The sequence below is a fragment of the Mus caroli genome, unplaced genomic scaffold (genome assembly GCF_978045245.1).
Source record: "Mus caroli unplaced genomic scaffold, Mus_caroli_1 scaffold_5, whole genome shotgun sequence".
Classification (NCBI taxonomy): domain Eukaryota; kingdom Metazoa; phylum Chordata; class Mammalia; order Rodentia; family Muridae; genus Mus; species Mus caroli.
In genome coordinates this window covers 99,420,605-99,438,573 of record NW_028227260.1, presented here as the reverse complement: position 1 = coordinate 99,438,573, position 17,969 = coordinate 99,420,605, and the positions used below count along the sequence as shown (strand labels likewise).

At 38.2% G+C, this 17,969-nt stretch overlaps 1 protein-coding gene across 2 annotated transcripts in view; it reads left to right on the top strand.

Moving 5' to 3' along the window:
* The first annotated feature begins 289 nt into the window (after positions 1–289).
* Positions 290–17,969, top strand: part of Aff2 (ALF transcription elongation factor 2) — a 494,279-nt gene continuing 476,599 nt past the window's right edge. For both annotated transcript variants that reach the window (XM_021152989.3, XM_021152988.3), the window contains exon 1: positions 290–674. In XM_021152989.3, coding sequence (XP_021008648.1) covers positions 628–674 — 47 coding nt within the window. In that variant the 5' untranslated portion in view covers positions 290–627. The remainder of the gene's footprint in view (positions 675–17,969) is intronic.

Genomic DNA, 17,969 nt, shown 5'->3' with positions numbered 1-17,969 from the left:
CTGTCCCCATCAGCTGATTTTGACAGGGGGTGGGGGGCATCCAGGAGCAAGGGCGGGCGGGGCTAGCCCCTGCCAGATCCAAGGATGATAACGTGTCTGCTCCATGTCGCGGCTTCGAGCTGTCCAGGCTCCGCCCCCTGTGAGTGTGTAAGTGTGTGATGCTGTCTCGGCCGCCGCCGCCTGTGCAGCCGCCGCCGCCGCCGCTGCTGCCGCCCCGGCTGCCGCGCCGCGCCACTGCCACTGCTTTGCTCGCCCCCGCCTCTGCCGTCGCCACCCGCCAGCAGCCTGCCAGGCGGGCGGCCCAGGCGACCCCAGCTCTAAGCGGCCGCCACCGCAGCCCGGACGCGCTGGGCAAGCGGGCAGCCGCGGAGCGAGTGGACCAGAGCGGGAGGTCAGGCTCTTGCCTGCCCGGTGCCATCGCTTCCGCTGCCGCCACTGCTCCGGAGCGCAGGACTAGGTACCCCGGGCGCCCGCCGCTGCCGCTTATGCGGCCCCAGCACTTTTAACCGGGTAGGAGGGCCAGAGAGCCGCGCCGCCGACCGCAGCCAGAGAGCAGCGCAGCTCAGAGCCGCGCCGACACGCAGCGAGCAGGGACAGACGGCCGCCAGCCGCCGCCGCCCCGCCGCTATGGATCTATTCGACTTTTTCAGGGATTGGGACTTGGAGCAGCAGTGGTAGGTGTTAAAATTTCCCTTCTCTTTTGATGAGCGGGATCCCCGGTCTGGTCTGGGCTTTTCGCCTTTGTTAAGAGGAGCCAGAGCTGTTGTGGGGGGCGCCCCGGACACTCTCCCACTTGCTCCCAGACACCTCTAGCTTTGGCTTCAGTGACTCCTTGGTCGGGTGCTGGGATGGGGGAGGTGCGGGGACAGGGAAAGATGTGGGCAAGAGCATCCCTTTTGCACTCCAAGTCTAAAGAGTTGCAGCCGGCCCATAGCAGCTTCAGTGCCACCCACCCGCACAACAACCTCCTGGGGTCTTTTCTCACCAGTAGCTGATTGGGTAGGATCCAGTCTTAAATGCTTTAACTTTCCAGTTGCCAGTGCCTGCAGCCAGTGGCGGGAGAAAAAGCGACAGCCAGGTACCCAGAGGCCACCCTCAGCTTGCTCAGCGGCCACCGCCCACGCTGTTGCCACCTCAGTCCCCACCCAGAAAGGCATGGGTCCAAAACCTAATGCCTATCCAGCCTAAGTTCCTCTTCTCAGAGCAGTGTCTTCAGGGGCCACTGCACTAGGGACCTCCAGCCCAGTTGCCTTTAGCGCTTGGCTTTCAAGTGGAAGGGTGTTTGAAGTTGGCCCCTAAAGTCTTCAGCTCCGAAGTCAATGAACATTTAATTCGCCTCTGAACCCCCATTGGCTTCCCAGTGGGAGGCAGCCTTAGGTTTGTGTATTGGACACACAGCTAGAATCCCCAGGTTTAGCCTGCTTTAAACAAAATACCATGAAGTTGCGGAGAGATCCTGAAACATGGTGCAAAGGTGACTGTGGTGGGGGTGGGGAGCAGAAAGTTCTTTCTCTCTGTGTTGATGTACAGGCGCACATGCATACTGCTCCTCAGATCTAATAACTTTAGAAAAACTTCACCATTTACTATAAACATTATCGTTCTTTATAAGTCACAATATTTTAATGTACCAGTTCCCCCGCCCATGCCCAAGTATTTAGATGAGGAAGGAGGCAGCCACAGGAGCAGAGACTTCAAGTGGCACTCTTGCCCTTTAAATGTAGTGAGGAGAATCTGTAGTGCCCACCAACAGTTTGAAATCGTTTGCAATGTTCAGACTACTAGCTGCTGGCCATGAATGCTGTGCCTTTTTTGCAGGGATTTCCATTGTCAATGTCATGTTTTAGGCAATTTCCTTCTTTAAAAAAGGGTCAGATGCTTGGCCAATAGCTTCATTATGCCACTCGTGACTGCTTGGCTGCAAACCCAAGATACCTTACATTTTGTTATAGAAATTCCAAATAAATCATCAAATATATCAGTATTTATCTATAGACATTTAAAAAACTATGTGGGATTTTATTAGTTGTGAGGAAAACATTATAGTTAAAGAATCTGTTCTTGCTAAAATTTTAAAAATTCCTGAAATTTCTGCTCAATTTAATGCTATATTTCTGAATGCAACATTTACTCGGATATAGTAATTTATTTTGCTGACAACTGATAACCACATCATTATTATCTGCATGCAATTTGTCTAATATATGCTTTAGGTAACACTGCTAATTTAATAGACATTGCTATAATTGATTTAAAGGCTTAGCTGAAAATTTAGGCATATACTAGGAATTACGTTTCTGCACACACACATTCACATATATTACTGTTTTAATTCTAGTTTAATATTATACATGTGTAGTTGAATATTTAAAGGGGATGTGAACCTTTCTGCTTAATTTCTGTTTTTTAGGAACATGTGTGCCTGTTTCCCTTTAGAAATTCCTATTCTTAAGAAAAATACAAAACCATTTTCCTCCTGATCTGTAACTATGACACATCCATTTTAGAGCATGCTGACCGATTTGGTAGATGTGATAGAAAATACTGATGGAATGGTATAACATATCTGCATAAAATAGAAAAGCCTGCCTTCCCTTTCTGTATACATGAACCACGCAATTTTCCTTCTCATTGCTTGGTTGTGAATGGCAAGGTTTCTTATGAATCTGCATCTGTATTTTAAATATTTGTAATGTGGTTGCGCTTCTGTATTTTAAGTACCTCCATAGAGAAAAGAAACACAAATACGACCATGGTCCATAAACTGAAAAGCTTGACATCATTCTTAATGATAACCTATACATCCTTCAAACCATAACGTTTGTTATATGTTTACTTCCATTTCATGAAAATAACTAGAGGGCTAAAGCGATGATATGCACTACCTCATGTATGTAGAAAGACAAATGAGGGGTAAGGCATAAAAGTTAAAGAGCTCATTTGCATTGACCCTATTCACTTGTGGAACAGCAAGCTTGAAACTATTTCTATGTTAACTCTACGTAGATACCTATCAATAAATTCATCAGGAGAGCTGAAAAAATTAAACCCCAACTCAATTTTCTAAGCTTAATGAAGAATGGCTGCACATACACAGGAATATGCATTATTTACAAACACTTGGCTATAGTAAATTTAAAACAAACTGAATGCACATTGATAAACATACTTAGGACAAATATGCACTCCAAAGAAGGGTTATGAATGCTGCTGCATTGTGCAGGTCTGTGCAGTGTCTGGGAGTGCTCATATGCCTTACAGAATGTATCACTGGGTTTTGCAAACTGCAATGGTAGCTTAATGGGTCATGCTCTGGACCCCATTAAAGGGCAAAGCTCAAGTTCCTTAGGATTTCTGGATGCATGAATAGTGTTCACCTGAGTTGGAAATTAATATGAACCATTCTGTGAAAGGAAAGGAAGGCACAGATGCTAATGTCTGCTAAATACATCATTTTATCTTTTTAAAAGAAGGGAAAAATATGAAGGAAGGAAGAGGAAAGCATAGTTCCTGCTTTTTAAATCATCCCATAGATTTGTCCTTGTTAAACAAGTAAACGAATTCTTGAGGAATCTGGAGATCATGTGACTAGATTTGGACGTCTTTATCAGCAATGGCAAAGTCATTAATATAAATGTAAAAGCTTACAAAGTGTACAGGTTTTCTATCCTGTAAGCACCTACCTCCATAACATTATGGTACCTCTTTGTAGTATGCCAAATTTCTTTTTGTGAGGCAGTTACCTTTTTATTAAAAAATACAGTGTGTGTGTGTGTGTGTGTGTGTGTGTGTGTGTGCGCGCGCGCGTGTGTGTGCATGTGTGTGTTCACTGGTTAAAAACATAAAGAGATAATTTTTAAGAACAGAAATGTAAAAACTCCCATGATAGCAAACCCCAAATATTAAAAGTAGTTGTTTTTTATTTTTTTAAAGAAATTGTGATACTGGCCTGATTCTCATGGCAAAGGACTGCATCAGTTGTTTGTAGATTTTATATGATGTCTCACAAGTAGCCTAATTAGAGGCAAGCTTGCAAACGGGCAGTTATACAGGAAGAGACTTAAACTCACTAAACTGTTATATAAATAGAAAGTTCAAAGGTCTATGTGAGGCTGTCAAGGCTGAGAAGGGGCCATGTGCCAGCCAGGCTTCTTCTATTTGGGATGAAGGCAACCCCCAGGGCCTGCTCCAGCAGCTAACACTTTCCCAAGTTTTCTGGACCTCATGGGGGCTGGAGGAGGGGACCTGCTTTCCAGACAAAAGTGAACTGTTCCAGCTCCAGCCAGGCATGGCTTGTACCACAGCAGCCCATCTGCCTCCACCCACTCCTGTGTTCCACACAGGTCCTCTGGGGCTCCCTTAGCTACAGTCGACCAGAAGAGTAGAACAGGACTGGTTGTGGATGGGAAAATGTGGGAAATAGAGGGGGTGAAACTTTTCTCATGCTGGGGCTACCAGGACAACACTATGAGGGGGAGGAGTCTCATTTTCTTTAAGGTCTGTAGGTTGTCAGAACTTCTGTTCTCTGCTGTCAGCCATTGATCTTTTCCCCTTTATACTCAGTGGTACATTAAAAAGAAACTCTCTATAGTTCATGTTTTTGCCTAGTGTGGTATGTCTTCTTTAGAATGCTTGAGTATTCGCTCAGTAGACCATTTTGTATACAGAGTTTTAAAGAAATGTATGGGGAAGAGAGATTAAAAGCGGTAATACTTGCTCTTGATAAGATCCCCTCTACAACCTCCAGATATCCCTGCAAAGAATCAAGGCTGTCTGAGATAATCTTAAAAATCACAGCTATTGGAAAAAGAAGAAAATTATCTCATGTTAGAAATCAGTTTAATGATACATGAATTGTTTTGTTTAGGGTTCAGTCAAGCATTTAACAACTTTAAAATACACAAATCAAGATAGAAAATGACTGCCTTAAAATGTGTCAGTCATTATAAGCATTTATGACAGTCCAAGCATTTAAATATTTTATAGATGGATAAAGATTATATTGTATTAAAACATGTTAATTAATGTTGGATAGAAATGATTCAAATATGTTGAACCTTTATCTCCATTATTCGTAGCTGTGACTATTTCTTGTGTGCAATATTTACACGTGTTTAAAAATTCTAAAAGTCCAATGAAATTATCATCTGTAGAACAATCTCAAAGCTGTTTGTCTAAGAGCTTATAACTCTAGGTCATAGTTCAAAGGGGTCAATCGCCATACACTAGATTAATTTCTCATGTAGACAAAACAACTCCGTGATTACATTTTTCTCTTTTAATTTTATCTTTCTGTCGTGCCTATGAGATAGAGGAAAAGTAACTTTAAAAAAAACATACTTACTGGTAAATGCATAAAGAATGTGTGATGAAGATTAATGAAATCAAGAATTGAACTTGAAGAAAATATCTTGAGGGCATATACATGTGCCTGTGTTTCAGCTGCAGTAGAACTCAGGTTAATCTTCCCTATTGCAGTTTGAGAGTTCATTCATTTGGGGGAGCTCTATACTTCATACATTCAGTACTCCACCTCACTTAATCTTTCCAACAACTTTCTGCAACATAATGGCCTAAGATGATAGTTATTTTCAGGGATGTCAGCTATTTAGTAATGCAGGTCAGGTTTCATCCTAGATTGAGTGAACCTCAAGGACATTTTGACAGAGTATTTCCAACAAGTTCATTGCTATTCCATAAGACAGATCCTTTTATCATTGTGAGTTGGAAATTGCCAGAGTTGTTCCCATTTTTCTGATGAGCAGACTTGATTCTAGACCGGGTGGATATACACCTTATCCAAGTACACACAGCCTGGTGGATATGATCAGAAATCCATTTCTATGAAATATACATATATATATATATATATATATATATATATATATATATATATATATCAGGTGCCCTTCCACAAAACCTCATTGACTTAATTTATTGTGTGTTTTGAGGACATGTAGCTCACTAAATCAAATGGGTTGAATTGTGTAGATTACACTTACATAAGAAAAATACATTTGTGCACTCACCATGTACTTGACCACTATGGAACACTGATTTTTTTCTGTTAGTTAAAAAAAGAACAATCTCTTCACATGCTTTTCTTTTTTTCTTAGCATACATTAGTTGTAGAAAATAATGGATTTTATTTTGACAATTTTATGTATGTATATAATATTTTTACCATAATCAATCATTTCATTTCTAGTACTTTCATAAATGCATTCATGGACATTTATGAGGATTAGCATATCAACACATTTTTAGGAAGTATGGACTACTTAAATTATAGTTGTTGTATGCATATAGGTACGCCATATATAACAGTGAACACTGAAGTTTAAAAGCTGAAATCATTGAACACTGGCCACATGTTTTGAATGTCAAATTTCTTAAATTTGATATTGATCATAAAGATGACCACAGTACATTTCTCTGGTTTATTTGCAGCTCCCAAGTGGGGGTAGGAAGTTCATAATAATTCTTGTCAAAGCTTTGTAATCTATCACATCTGTTCTTTGTTTTGATCCTTCCAGTAACCTTGAGGCTTTATAAGAATTGATATAATTAACTCCATTTTCAAGGGAAGAAAATGGAAGTTCAGGGGGTTAGTTAGGTGACTTGCTGAAGTTTTCCCAGCAAATGAATGGTTAAATGAAATGTGCTCCTTGTACTTTTCACTGCCTCACAACTGCTACATTAAGGAATTTATGTTTAAGATCATTGCTTCCTAAATGATTGTATATCACCCATCTGCATCATTTAGCACTGCCCCTTCCCATCGGAGGTATTGAAGAACCCTCTGTTGATTTACACCAGAGCCATACTTGGCTCAAAGATTGATCCATGCAAATGTGCATCTTTCAAAAGTACTTGCTTAAATATTAAGTCCATGAGATAATACTAACCTCAGCCTGCATGGTAGTGTTTTAATTATTCTTACTTCTGTCAGGTCTGTTAGCAGTCTGATCCCTTTTGCAAAAAATAATGAGACAAAGTAATGGTTACACAAAAACTTAATAGGAAAGATAAAAATAGAAGCTGTGCTATGGGTGCAATTTAAAACATATAATTTCTATGAAATATAAGATATGTTTAGCACTGAAAAAATATGAAGGAATAATTTTTAAAGCACAAAGTTAAAGGAGTCAGTGTTATTGTTTCTCAATCTGTATGGAGAAAGTTAAAGAATGTGTGACAAAAACCTGAAGAAGGGATGAGTGATCGGAGGGTTGGGATTCCATCAGCTTTCCTTGAGTTTCACCTTTTATGACTTGTATTTCATCATGAGAAAGCTGTTTTTCTACTTAACTGTTGCAGATCTACACCATAAATTATCATGTCTGCTAAACAAAGGTCCAGCACTGGCTTCATATTATGCTAAACTTTTATGTTGTGCTTCAATGAAATTTTATATGCTTGATCAAAGCAAGGCACACCACACTGTAGGGAAGGTGATGCTCTGAATTGTTGGATTTGTTTAAAGTAAATCTTTTCAATAACTTTAGCTACTAATACCTACCAACTTTACTGAGTTGAGAAAAATTATCCATGAGCTTAAATAAAATTGTGTAGTTTAAGCAGAGTTGATAATAGTAATATAGACAGAGCCTGATTTTAATTACAAATTGCTTAGGTTAAGGAGTTTTAAAAAATATGCTTATTCATTATGTCTTGTTTGAAAAAAGAATATGAACTAGTGTTTTAATGTAGTCTTTGATTCTGCCTTTCAGTAGGCAAGTGATGGCATATAAGCCATGGGGAATATGCTAAAGAAATTGTTTTCATTGTAGGCTCAAAATCACTCATCTGTTTATTCTTCAGTATTCTTTTCTAAACCAAAAAAAAAAAAAATCACTTCTATGCAATGAAGAATGGTTTGTTTTGTTAGATTTCCAAAGAGTATTTCTCAGCATCATTTATCCTTCTCCATGAAAAGCTGTTCTCAGGAACAGATAATGTTTCTTTTGGTGACCTTTATTATACTCTATTCTTGGAGTTAGAATATTTCTTTTGGTAGGCAGCATATCTCCTTGAAACAGAGTTGAAATATTTTCTTTGTAATGTAAACAATAACAAAACAGAAATAACGCACTATTTGTCTTATAGCAGGGTTGAAACTGTAGTTTCGGTTTTAAAAACATTGGAAGAAGTTTTCTGGGACTCTGATGTCTCCTTCATCTTTGGATTTCTGGTTTGATCAGACTAGCCACTCAGAGCATGTTATGAGGTCAGTCTAACCTGCAGACTGAGGCAGCATGCACAGAATAACCTAACTATCTGTTGAACGACGTAAAAACTGTAATCGCATGGGCTTTATTTCCCTCTCCAGGATGTCAGTCAACTAATTTTTGAACAAATTAATTTTCCAAAGGGACTGATTGTTTTCATGCCAGGTCGGCACAGCCACAGTAACTAAATTAGATTCGGCATGATGGATGTCTCTGATGAAGTGCATGGAGAGGTCTCATCAATTAGCTATTATTTATTTGCTGGCAAAATGCTTGGCTCTGGTGCATAGGCATTAATCAATTCCTAGAACCTACTGTTTAAAGGCTAGGGGGCTCCTTAGAATTCTCTGGTCTTGTATCAACATAGTACAGACGAGGAGACTGAGACCCAGTATAGTAAAGTGACTTTCCCAGTCACAGAGTTAGTATCAGTTTTAGCAGCAGATTAAGAGAATGTAAATGGCCTCTATGGGTTTACAGAGGTAACACTGGAATGCAGATTTAAATGTAGAGAAAGACTGTGGCACAGGCTTGTAAGTCAAAGAGGAATTTACAAAGACCTACTGTAGGTGAAGCAATCTTCATCCGGCTCATGAAATGCTTTAAGTGCTTTTAACAATATACGGGGAGAAATGATGTGACTATCAAGGCTTGGTGGTGTATGCCTATAATCCTAAGGCAGGGGGATTGCAATGCTAGCCTGGGCAACAGATTTGTGACCCTGTTTCAAAATTAATCAAACAATCAAACAAAAATAGAAAAGTAGAAAACTGTGTTATTTAGAAGGCCTCGAGCATCCAATACACAACAGGAAATGATTGCCTGTGGACTTAAGAGTTACCTCCTTTGGCTCACATTTATCTCCCAGCTGCCAGTGCTTTATTTTGTTGTGTAGTTGCAAACTCTCCTTAGCACCAACTACAATTTGAGGAGAGATGACCACAAAACTAATAAAAACTATTTTGACTGTCTGAGCTGTGGAAGCATAGATGCACTTATCCTAGGAAATACCAAATGAAAATTTGTTTTCCTGAAACAATTAAAATAAATGTGTGTAAATGGGCAACTAACTTGCCAAATAACTGTTTTCAAAAGATGTATAGAGCGTAGCCTTTAAGATATTCCCAGATACATAGCTTCCCTTTCCCTTTCTCCTTTTTTAAGAAAAATGATGTAATCTGTTATTTAGAAGATGTGTAGCAGGATTTTACTCTCAGCATTTTTTTTTATTTTCCCTAAAATGTATGCTAGCATACCATCTGATTGCTACTTCCATATGTGTTTATGATTAACTAATTAAACACCAAATAATTCTTTAGCTATTTTATCCTTCACATGTGGGCTTTATATCTATGGAGCAACCACGTTGGAGCATTCTTCAGGCTACTGTCCCTTTCCAACTAGTCCTAAATTTCCCTTTTCTGTGTTCTCATACTGCACTGAATACACTTTTGTCTTGGCTGCAGGACACAGTCTCACTTTCTTAATGTCTTTATTCACCTGTGTTCTTGTGTCAGATAAGAACTTGCCTCTTCTTTCTACACTTCTAATGCTGCCTAGAGTAACAATTACTTCTTGATTCAAAGTAGAGAGCATCATGCATTTATTAAATTAAGTCAGCCATTGAGGTAGTTCTTTAAAATTGTAAATCTGGGTGGGATAGGAATACTGCTACCACTAATATTAATACTGAGAGTAAAAGTGAAAATATTAATTTACTGTATGATAAGCTCTGATATGTGTTGTATTTTACACAGTACAAATGAGATCGCAAAGGACTAGTGATTTGCCCCAGGTTAAATTGAAGTAGTGTGTTGTATGTAGATTTGGACTTAATATAGAATCTAGTGAGTCTTTAGCTATTCTCCTAACCCCCAATGATTCCCTTCTGCTTTTTGAGGGACTTCGCAGTGGTCTGGTGATGATGCTTTTGTTGATCATTTTGAAGTTTTTATAAATTATCTTTGTGTTTAAACTCATAATCAAATATGAAGCATAACTAACATGGTATCTACTCCAACAAGACTCAGGATTCTACTCTTCTTTGTTGTATGGCTTGCCAGAGTTTACAGTGATCTGTAAACTTGAACACAATTCTAACATCTGAACTGAGATCAATTAGGTTAGGGATTTTAGTGCTGTACTCTGCGTTTTTCTAGTACACAAAACAGTAACTGATCCACAGTAGGTGTTTATTTATATGTTGTTGTGTATATAAATGGGTTATTGTACAATAACTCACATCCTACTTTATATGGTCAAATTTATGAGGGGGTAACTCAGAGGTGTAAAACTTAATTTTAACAGACCAGAAAAGTTGACAGTTTATAGGTAGGTATAAGGAAGTAGAGAGATATGTTGTTTCATTTTCAGTAGGTATTTTTTTGTAGAATTGCTATAAAGAAAATGTTTCTTATATACATCTCATTTGCAAAGACTGTTGAGAATTCATTGTTGGTAAGAAAATGCTGTGTAAAAATATGCTTAGTCTATCAGTTTTATAATTGTACATTTTATATGAACTATTTTCTTCAGATTGTGCAAGTATATCCATGATCTGTCACAGTACTTTATGGGTTAGTATTCAGAATTCTAGATAAGGTTCTTTTGGCTAAGGCTCAGTGGAAGAGTTTTTACCTAATATTCTTAGGGCCTGTAGTTTCATGGCTAAAACTGAAGAAGAGGGCATGAATTTTGGAGGAGTCACAGGAGGAGTTGGAGATGTAGGACTCTTGTACGACATTCTCACAGAAATTAAATTTAATAATAATAAAGGTTATACTATGGGAATGATGTGCCATTGTTAAAAGTGTCTTAGCATGTCACAATCACTGAATTAAGGTTTATGCAGTACAAAGGGAGTCAAACATGACTTGAACTTCTGCTGAGTAGTTTCTCCAAACTGAATCAGACGCTGTTTTTATATTTTTCCTTCTTGAGAGGCTAACCTAGGATTTGGGTTTTGCAAATATATATTTTTAGATGGAACACATTGTCTATTTATGCCTCTGGAGGACTCAGATGACAGTTTCATCTTAAGGATGTGCAGAAAAATTTCCAAGTTTCAATTCTTAAGAACTCTAAGATATTTTCATGGTCAACAAAAAGCACAAGAACATACATTTCATTAGGTCATGTCATTTGTAGGCATCACTTCACTAAGCAAACATCCTAACAATAACTGCTTTTACCCCCATTTCACTGCCTTAGAAGTGGAAGATCAGAGAGAGACACACCTAACTTCCACAAATTCCCGAGTTAGTAAACTGCAGAAGCCTAATTACAATGCAGGTTTCTTGAAAACGAAGCCCGTGCTCCTACTGCCACCTCCCTTTACAGATGTGTAGTTGATAAATGATGTCTCAGTAATAAGGCTGTGCTTAGAATCCCCTAAATATTTTTCTTTTCTCAGTCCAAAATTTAAAGCAATAGCATGCATGTCTAGAAGACAGCAAGACAGAGAAAAGGTAATGAGACTGTCTAGGAATTTTAGTGTCTCTAAAACCCCCACCTGGCTAAATAAACCAGATGTTGGAGGATATACTCAGAAAGCAGTTAGTAAGTATTTAATGGGACTTTAACTAGAGATCAAGAACTTGCATAAATTAAAGATCCTGCAGAAAAGTCCAAGAGCCATGACATGCCCATGGCAGCCTCTACCACCCTAAAAGGCAAAATGTTAAGTAAATCTCTTTTGCTACAATTAGACTCTTTGGGTTATTTGTTTGTTTGTTTGTTTAAGTTATACGACAGTTTAAGCATCAACTGTGCAAATAAATTCTGACTGTAAATTATAAAACTTCCCATTAAACATGATGAAGACCACTTTTATTGGGTTCTGATTAGCATCTTACTCAGGAGTTACAATGAAGTACCAATGCTCACACTAATGCCATTGAAAAAATGCACTCATTACACCATTCTGCCACAAAGCCTTTTGTAAACAGTTGCTATGACTCATATATCTTGAACAAAAAGATAAATTTGATGAACTCAAATGGCTTGAAAAGTTAAAGTGAACTCTAAATGTAGATTAGTAGCAAACAATGACAGCAAAGCCAGCATTGCCTCAGTTGATTAATTTATAAGGAAGTTGGTCAATGATTTTAACCAACAGCTGTGCATAATAGACTCCTAATGGGATCTATCTGTTAAAATTACATAAAGTATGGCATTTGATTTATTTCAGAGTTTCTCAAGGCTCAATTTTAACTTCATACAAATAATACATTAGTCACTCAGGATAAATGACACATTGAATAAAGTTGTGATTTTGTCTTTTTCTCGTAATCTGATTTTTACAAGGATTACACCTGTTTTTGTAACATATTCCTATCCCCAGTGCTTATTGGTAGAGTAAAACCTTTAAGTCTCCTATCTGCTATCTCACTTGATGACAACAGTCTATTGAGTCCATTCCCTTCCTCTAGGTTATTGGGGTGTTAAAAAAAAAACTCTAGTTTTGACTGTAATATTAAGAATCACCATATATACAGATATTTGACACTGCATTCTTACTATATGTTCAATTTTGACATTTGGTGCATACTACTAAAAAACAAATGTAATAAATCAACAACAACAATAACTAAAATAAACTTAATTATCAGAAACCGCAAAGTTTCGCCTAGGTGCAGTCAATGCCCCTGACTCCAAGTTGGGTGGAGCCTTCCTTGTGCTGCAAACATGATAGTGGCTGCTAAAGAGGCATGCACCCCTCTGAGGTTTTTCTTCTCCCTTGAAATATGACTACTGCAATACCAGGACCTGGTCATTTTTATACTTTAATCACATGTTACTTCCATCTTTTATTAGATTCATTACCTTAATGGGATAAAGAAAGGTAAGTGTGTCCTTTTTAAAAACTTTGAAATATGTCTAACTTGTGTTCACATACTAAAAATGAAAGGCTATTGCATTAATATTTGCATGAAAATACATGGGTTTATATTTTAAAATAGAAAAAATATGATTCTGAAAAAGTTCGTAGAAGTTCACAGACATCACATAACTCTTAAAACATAAGGTAAATGGGAAGCATGGGGTAAGTTTCCTTAACTTGAACATAATCATAAAAATTCAGGGAAAAGCAATATATTCTGCAAAATTTACGAGAGGTTCTTTAGGGGGGAGTTCACAAAGCTTGACAACTCTCAGTGCATCTGGCCTGGTACATTCCTGTCTGTAATGAGAACCTTATGGGGCCCTGGGCCTTGGTTTTCTTAGGGAGAGCCTATTTCCCAAGGGCATCATAAATGATACACAAGTCAGAAACTTTGTGGCTCATGGCATTTCTCAGAAGGACTTTAGGTCAGAAGATGGGAAACGGCTTTCCTAATAAATCTTCATCAAAAAAATAAATAAATCTTCATCAAGCTTTGACTAATTCACACTATTATTGCCATTTTTATTTTGTTGATGATTATATAGGAATTCAAGGGGGGATGACTATGCCTACAAGACTTCACAGAAATAGTCCAAGGTCTTGGGGTCACTGTGATTCTTATTTTTTATCTGAACACATTTGCTTAGCAGTGATGACAACCAGACACCACAGAAGTGTAAACACCAGAAACAAAAAATTGAACACCCAGAGAGCAAAACTGAAGAGAGTTTGCAATGCCAAGTCCTCTTGTGTCTGATCTGTCTTCTTTTCTCTACATTCTGGGAATCTTTGTGATTGAACTAACATGTGAATTTGAGTCTTCTATTGTAGAACTGGTGACCTGTAAATAGGTAATAGATCATAAAATATATCTTTGCAAATGTATATTTTCATGCATTTTCACACCTGTACATATTTTTCTATAATTTTCTTCTCAAAAATAAAATTTTTTAGCAGTGAATGTACATTTTGGTGCTAAGGGTAGGAAGTGGGGAAAATTGTAAGTTGAATTGATTGTGTGTCTTTGTGCATGTCTGTCTGTCTGTCCCTGTCTCTCTGTCTCTCTGTCTCTGTCGCTCTGTCTCTCTGTCTCTCTCTGTCTCTCTCTGTCTCTGTCTCTCTGTCTCTGTCTCTGTCTCTCTCTCTCTCTCTCTCTCTCTCTCTGTGTGTGTGTGTGCGTGTGTGTTTATCCTTTAATGTGTTGCTCCTGCCTCCTTTGTGAACAAAGCTCTCAGTGGATTTCAAATCCCTTGTAGACAAGCCTTGCTGTTCTTCCTAAAATATACAACCCTCCCTTCCCCATCACCTACTCACCTCTTTCACTATCTCATAAATTCTTGACATTTCTTTTCATAAACACCTTTGTGGTCACTGTTTCACTTGTGTCCTTATGTATTTCAAAAAAGAGATTGGGTGAAGCTAGACGTACATCAGCATCTTTGTTCTGGTTCATCATTCTCCTTTTAATCATCTTTTATATTTCTGATATACTTGCAGAGTTTGTATGCCCTTTGTTGGATGCTGACATTAGGTATCTGAAAGAGGAAAAATAGCATCACTGCTTTGTACTCATTTAACAATTTTTTTGCTAAACACTGTTTGTTCATTTTTTGAGGAAAATGTTTAAAAGGTTGTAGTGATTGGAGCAGCCTATGCTGAATAATTGAGGGGATTGGACAAAATGAAACATTATTTTAAAAGAAAATAAGCAATTTTTACCTTTCATATGCTGATTCTAAAGAGTTGATGAACAAATTGCTCTATTTCCTCACTGGGAGAAAAGAGGGGGAATAACATTCAAGAGACAGAAGCCTTTACTGTCTTGCAAATTGCCTCACTGTATTCTAAGGTTCAGGTAAAAAAAACCATGACTCATGTTGATTTATGATCCATCAATTAAAAACAAAACAAAGAGGAATCTTGAATTCAAACTGTTGAATTTTTAAACTTGAAAGCACTGGATATTCCAGCTGTATTGCTGTGGCAAATTAAGATCCACTTGTTTATATTTCCAGTGTAACACTAAGACTGAATTTTCATAGACAACTGATCACCAAGCTTTTTAGCTACAGTGCTGATGTTATGGACTCCATCATTATAATATTACAAGAGAATTGGGACTCTCTGCTAACCAGTTTTCTATAATGATAATTTTCCATTTAAAAACGGAAACATGAAAACTATAAAAGTTATAAAAGCAAGAAAAATCTAGGATCAGTTATCCTGAAACCATGTAGCTCAATTTTCATGCAATGTACATGGCATCAGTGTTTTTGAAGCCTTGTTCCAAAAACAGCGAGAATTGTAGAGCTTTCAAACTGTAAAGGTCATTAAGGAGGTTCAGAGGTGGGCCAGATCCTTTTTCATTCTCCCTACCAGCAGTTAGGCATTCAGCTTTTACTTCTCAGGCAGCTGATTTCTTTTCATTTGGGCAGTTCTGAAAGAAATTCAGTTTGGGGTGGTGTGTGTGTCTGTGTGTGTGTGTGTGTCTTACAGCTTCAAGCTCTTTATTTCAGCTGTGCTCTGAAGGCAGTACACAATAACCTAAGTTCTTTAGTTCAAGTTGGTTCCCCAAGCTTTGGGGGCAGGTACACCTTCTGCATTCACTTGTGTTTTCCTTGCTCAGGAAAAATATGTCTGGAGAGACTGGATGGGGGTGGGGCAGGACGGGCCTGGAGGTGTGTGGTTGGAAGGTGTTTTCACTCTCTTTGCTTAAATTCCTTTGTTCTTCTTTACTCCATTAGATAAGTATCAAGTGCTCAGCTAAACCTGGGACAAGAATCAGGTCTCTATTTTCTCTGAGGGAAGCATATTGTCTTCCATATTGTCTTCTCTTTAATTGCAACAGGAAAAAAAATCAGTTGACTAATGCCAAGTCCTGATGCCTCCTGAGGGATGGAGATATGTGTGTGTGTATAATTTGTGAGAAAATAGTGGTTTCCACAATTGAGGAGTTGCTACATACCAGATACTAATCTATACAATGTCCTCATTCAGACCCTGTAAACATTTCAGTGAGAGTACACATGATAACTACTGCTGTTCTGATGTTGATGTCCAGAAAGACTGACACATTTGCTCAAAATCACAAAGGTAGATAATAGACAAAAGAGTGTATAAATACTGATGCTAAAACACCATACTATGATGTAGCTTCCCAGAGATATATTTTGAGATATTGCTCATTAGGTACATCTTTAAAATGCTATTACTTGGAAGCTATATGAGCTGTGTTTCCGAAGTGATGAGTATCCATTCCACTCTGACACTACAGCCTCAAGGAGTGACACTCTTTTAATATTATATGTATGGTAAATGATAGTCTGTACTTAGGAAAAGTGAAATTCCAAGTATAATACCTCCTAAGGATGAGAATGGTCATCCCCTCATTGATTTATTCATTACCCATATTGTGGGTGGTTATCAAGGGCCAGATACAAGTTATAGCACAGTAAGTCTTATGAGAATGCCCCTGACACTAAATAATTTAAAAGCAACAAAAGTTTGTCAGATGTCCTATATTTCTTTAAATTACCTGAGGCCATGCATAAGAATCCTTTTGGTTGCAATTTATGGCACTTTAAAGTGAAGAAAGAAACAGGTATCTTGTGGGGCTGGAGAGATGCCTCAGAGGTTAATAGGGCATTCTGCTCTCAGAGAAAACTAGAGTTTGGTATCTGTCACCCACACTTGGGGACTCACAGTCACTCCATAACTTCAGCTCCAAGGGATTCAACACCCTCTTCTAGCTTCCACACATGTGTGCACACACAGAGACACTCACTTGCACATAAATAAAAATTATAAAAATAAAGAGATATCCCAGACTTCCTAGCTCCCTTAGGAACCACTACCTAGGTAAGTAAACTCATAGTTGAAATTTATGTGACTGGTCAGTTTATGAGAGAGTATTGTTTGGAACCACAGAAAACCATTTCCAAAGATTCTATTCCAAAAGGGCTGGCGTCATCAATCCTATGTTGAAACTCGTGGCACAGGGCATCTGGCTTTCTTTTATGTCTGCCAGGAGTCAAGGCTGATCCAATGTTGCCTTGAATGGTTTTGTCTGTGTCTAGTGCTCACTTTTTAAAAACTTGTTGCATAAGAGGATTCTGAAGTAAAAAAATCTAGCCCTTATGGCAATGTCAATTACTATAATGTCTTTCAGTCATTACTCAACAAGCCATCTCTTCTGTTTTTGTTATCAATACATTATTAAAAACCCATGAATCCAACTTTACAATATTGAGTTTTTGCCAAAGGGGGTGAGTTCTTCCAGAGATCTATTTTATCGATAAGTGTAGATGACAGATGAGGACATTTGTGATGAGGATTTTATTGTATTTAATTGGACCATGCTTTGTTATATTTGTAATGTATCCTTGCCATGGTGCTTGTCTTCTGTGGGAGAGACAGTACATAACCATGTGTCAATTTGTTAAATCAATATTCTCTTTGCTCTGCCCAAAGCACTGACCTTTAATGGAGAAAGAAAGATCTGGCTTTAGATTTTTGATCCATTTCTATTTGAATGGACGTTAACTAGTGTTTAATGTGGAGGTGAACATACATCTTTCTTTTTTGTTTTTGTTTTTGTTTTTGTTTTTGTTTTTGTTTTGTTTGTTTGTTTGTTTGTTTGTTTGCTTGTTTTCCAGACAGGGTTACTCTGTGTATCCCTGACTGTCCTGGAACTCACTCTGTAGACCAGGCTGGTCTCGAACTCAGAAATTCGCCTGCCTCTGCCTCCCAAGTGCTGGGATTAAAGGCGCCCGGCGAATATACATCTTTTGTTTAAGACTGGATGACCCTATCAGGAACACTGTTGAGAAGATGGGCATTTGATAAAGATTGAA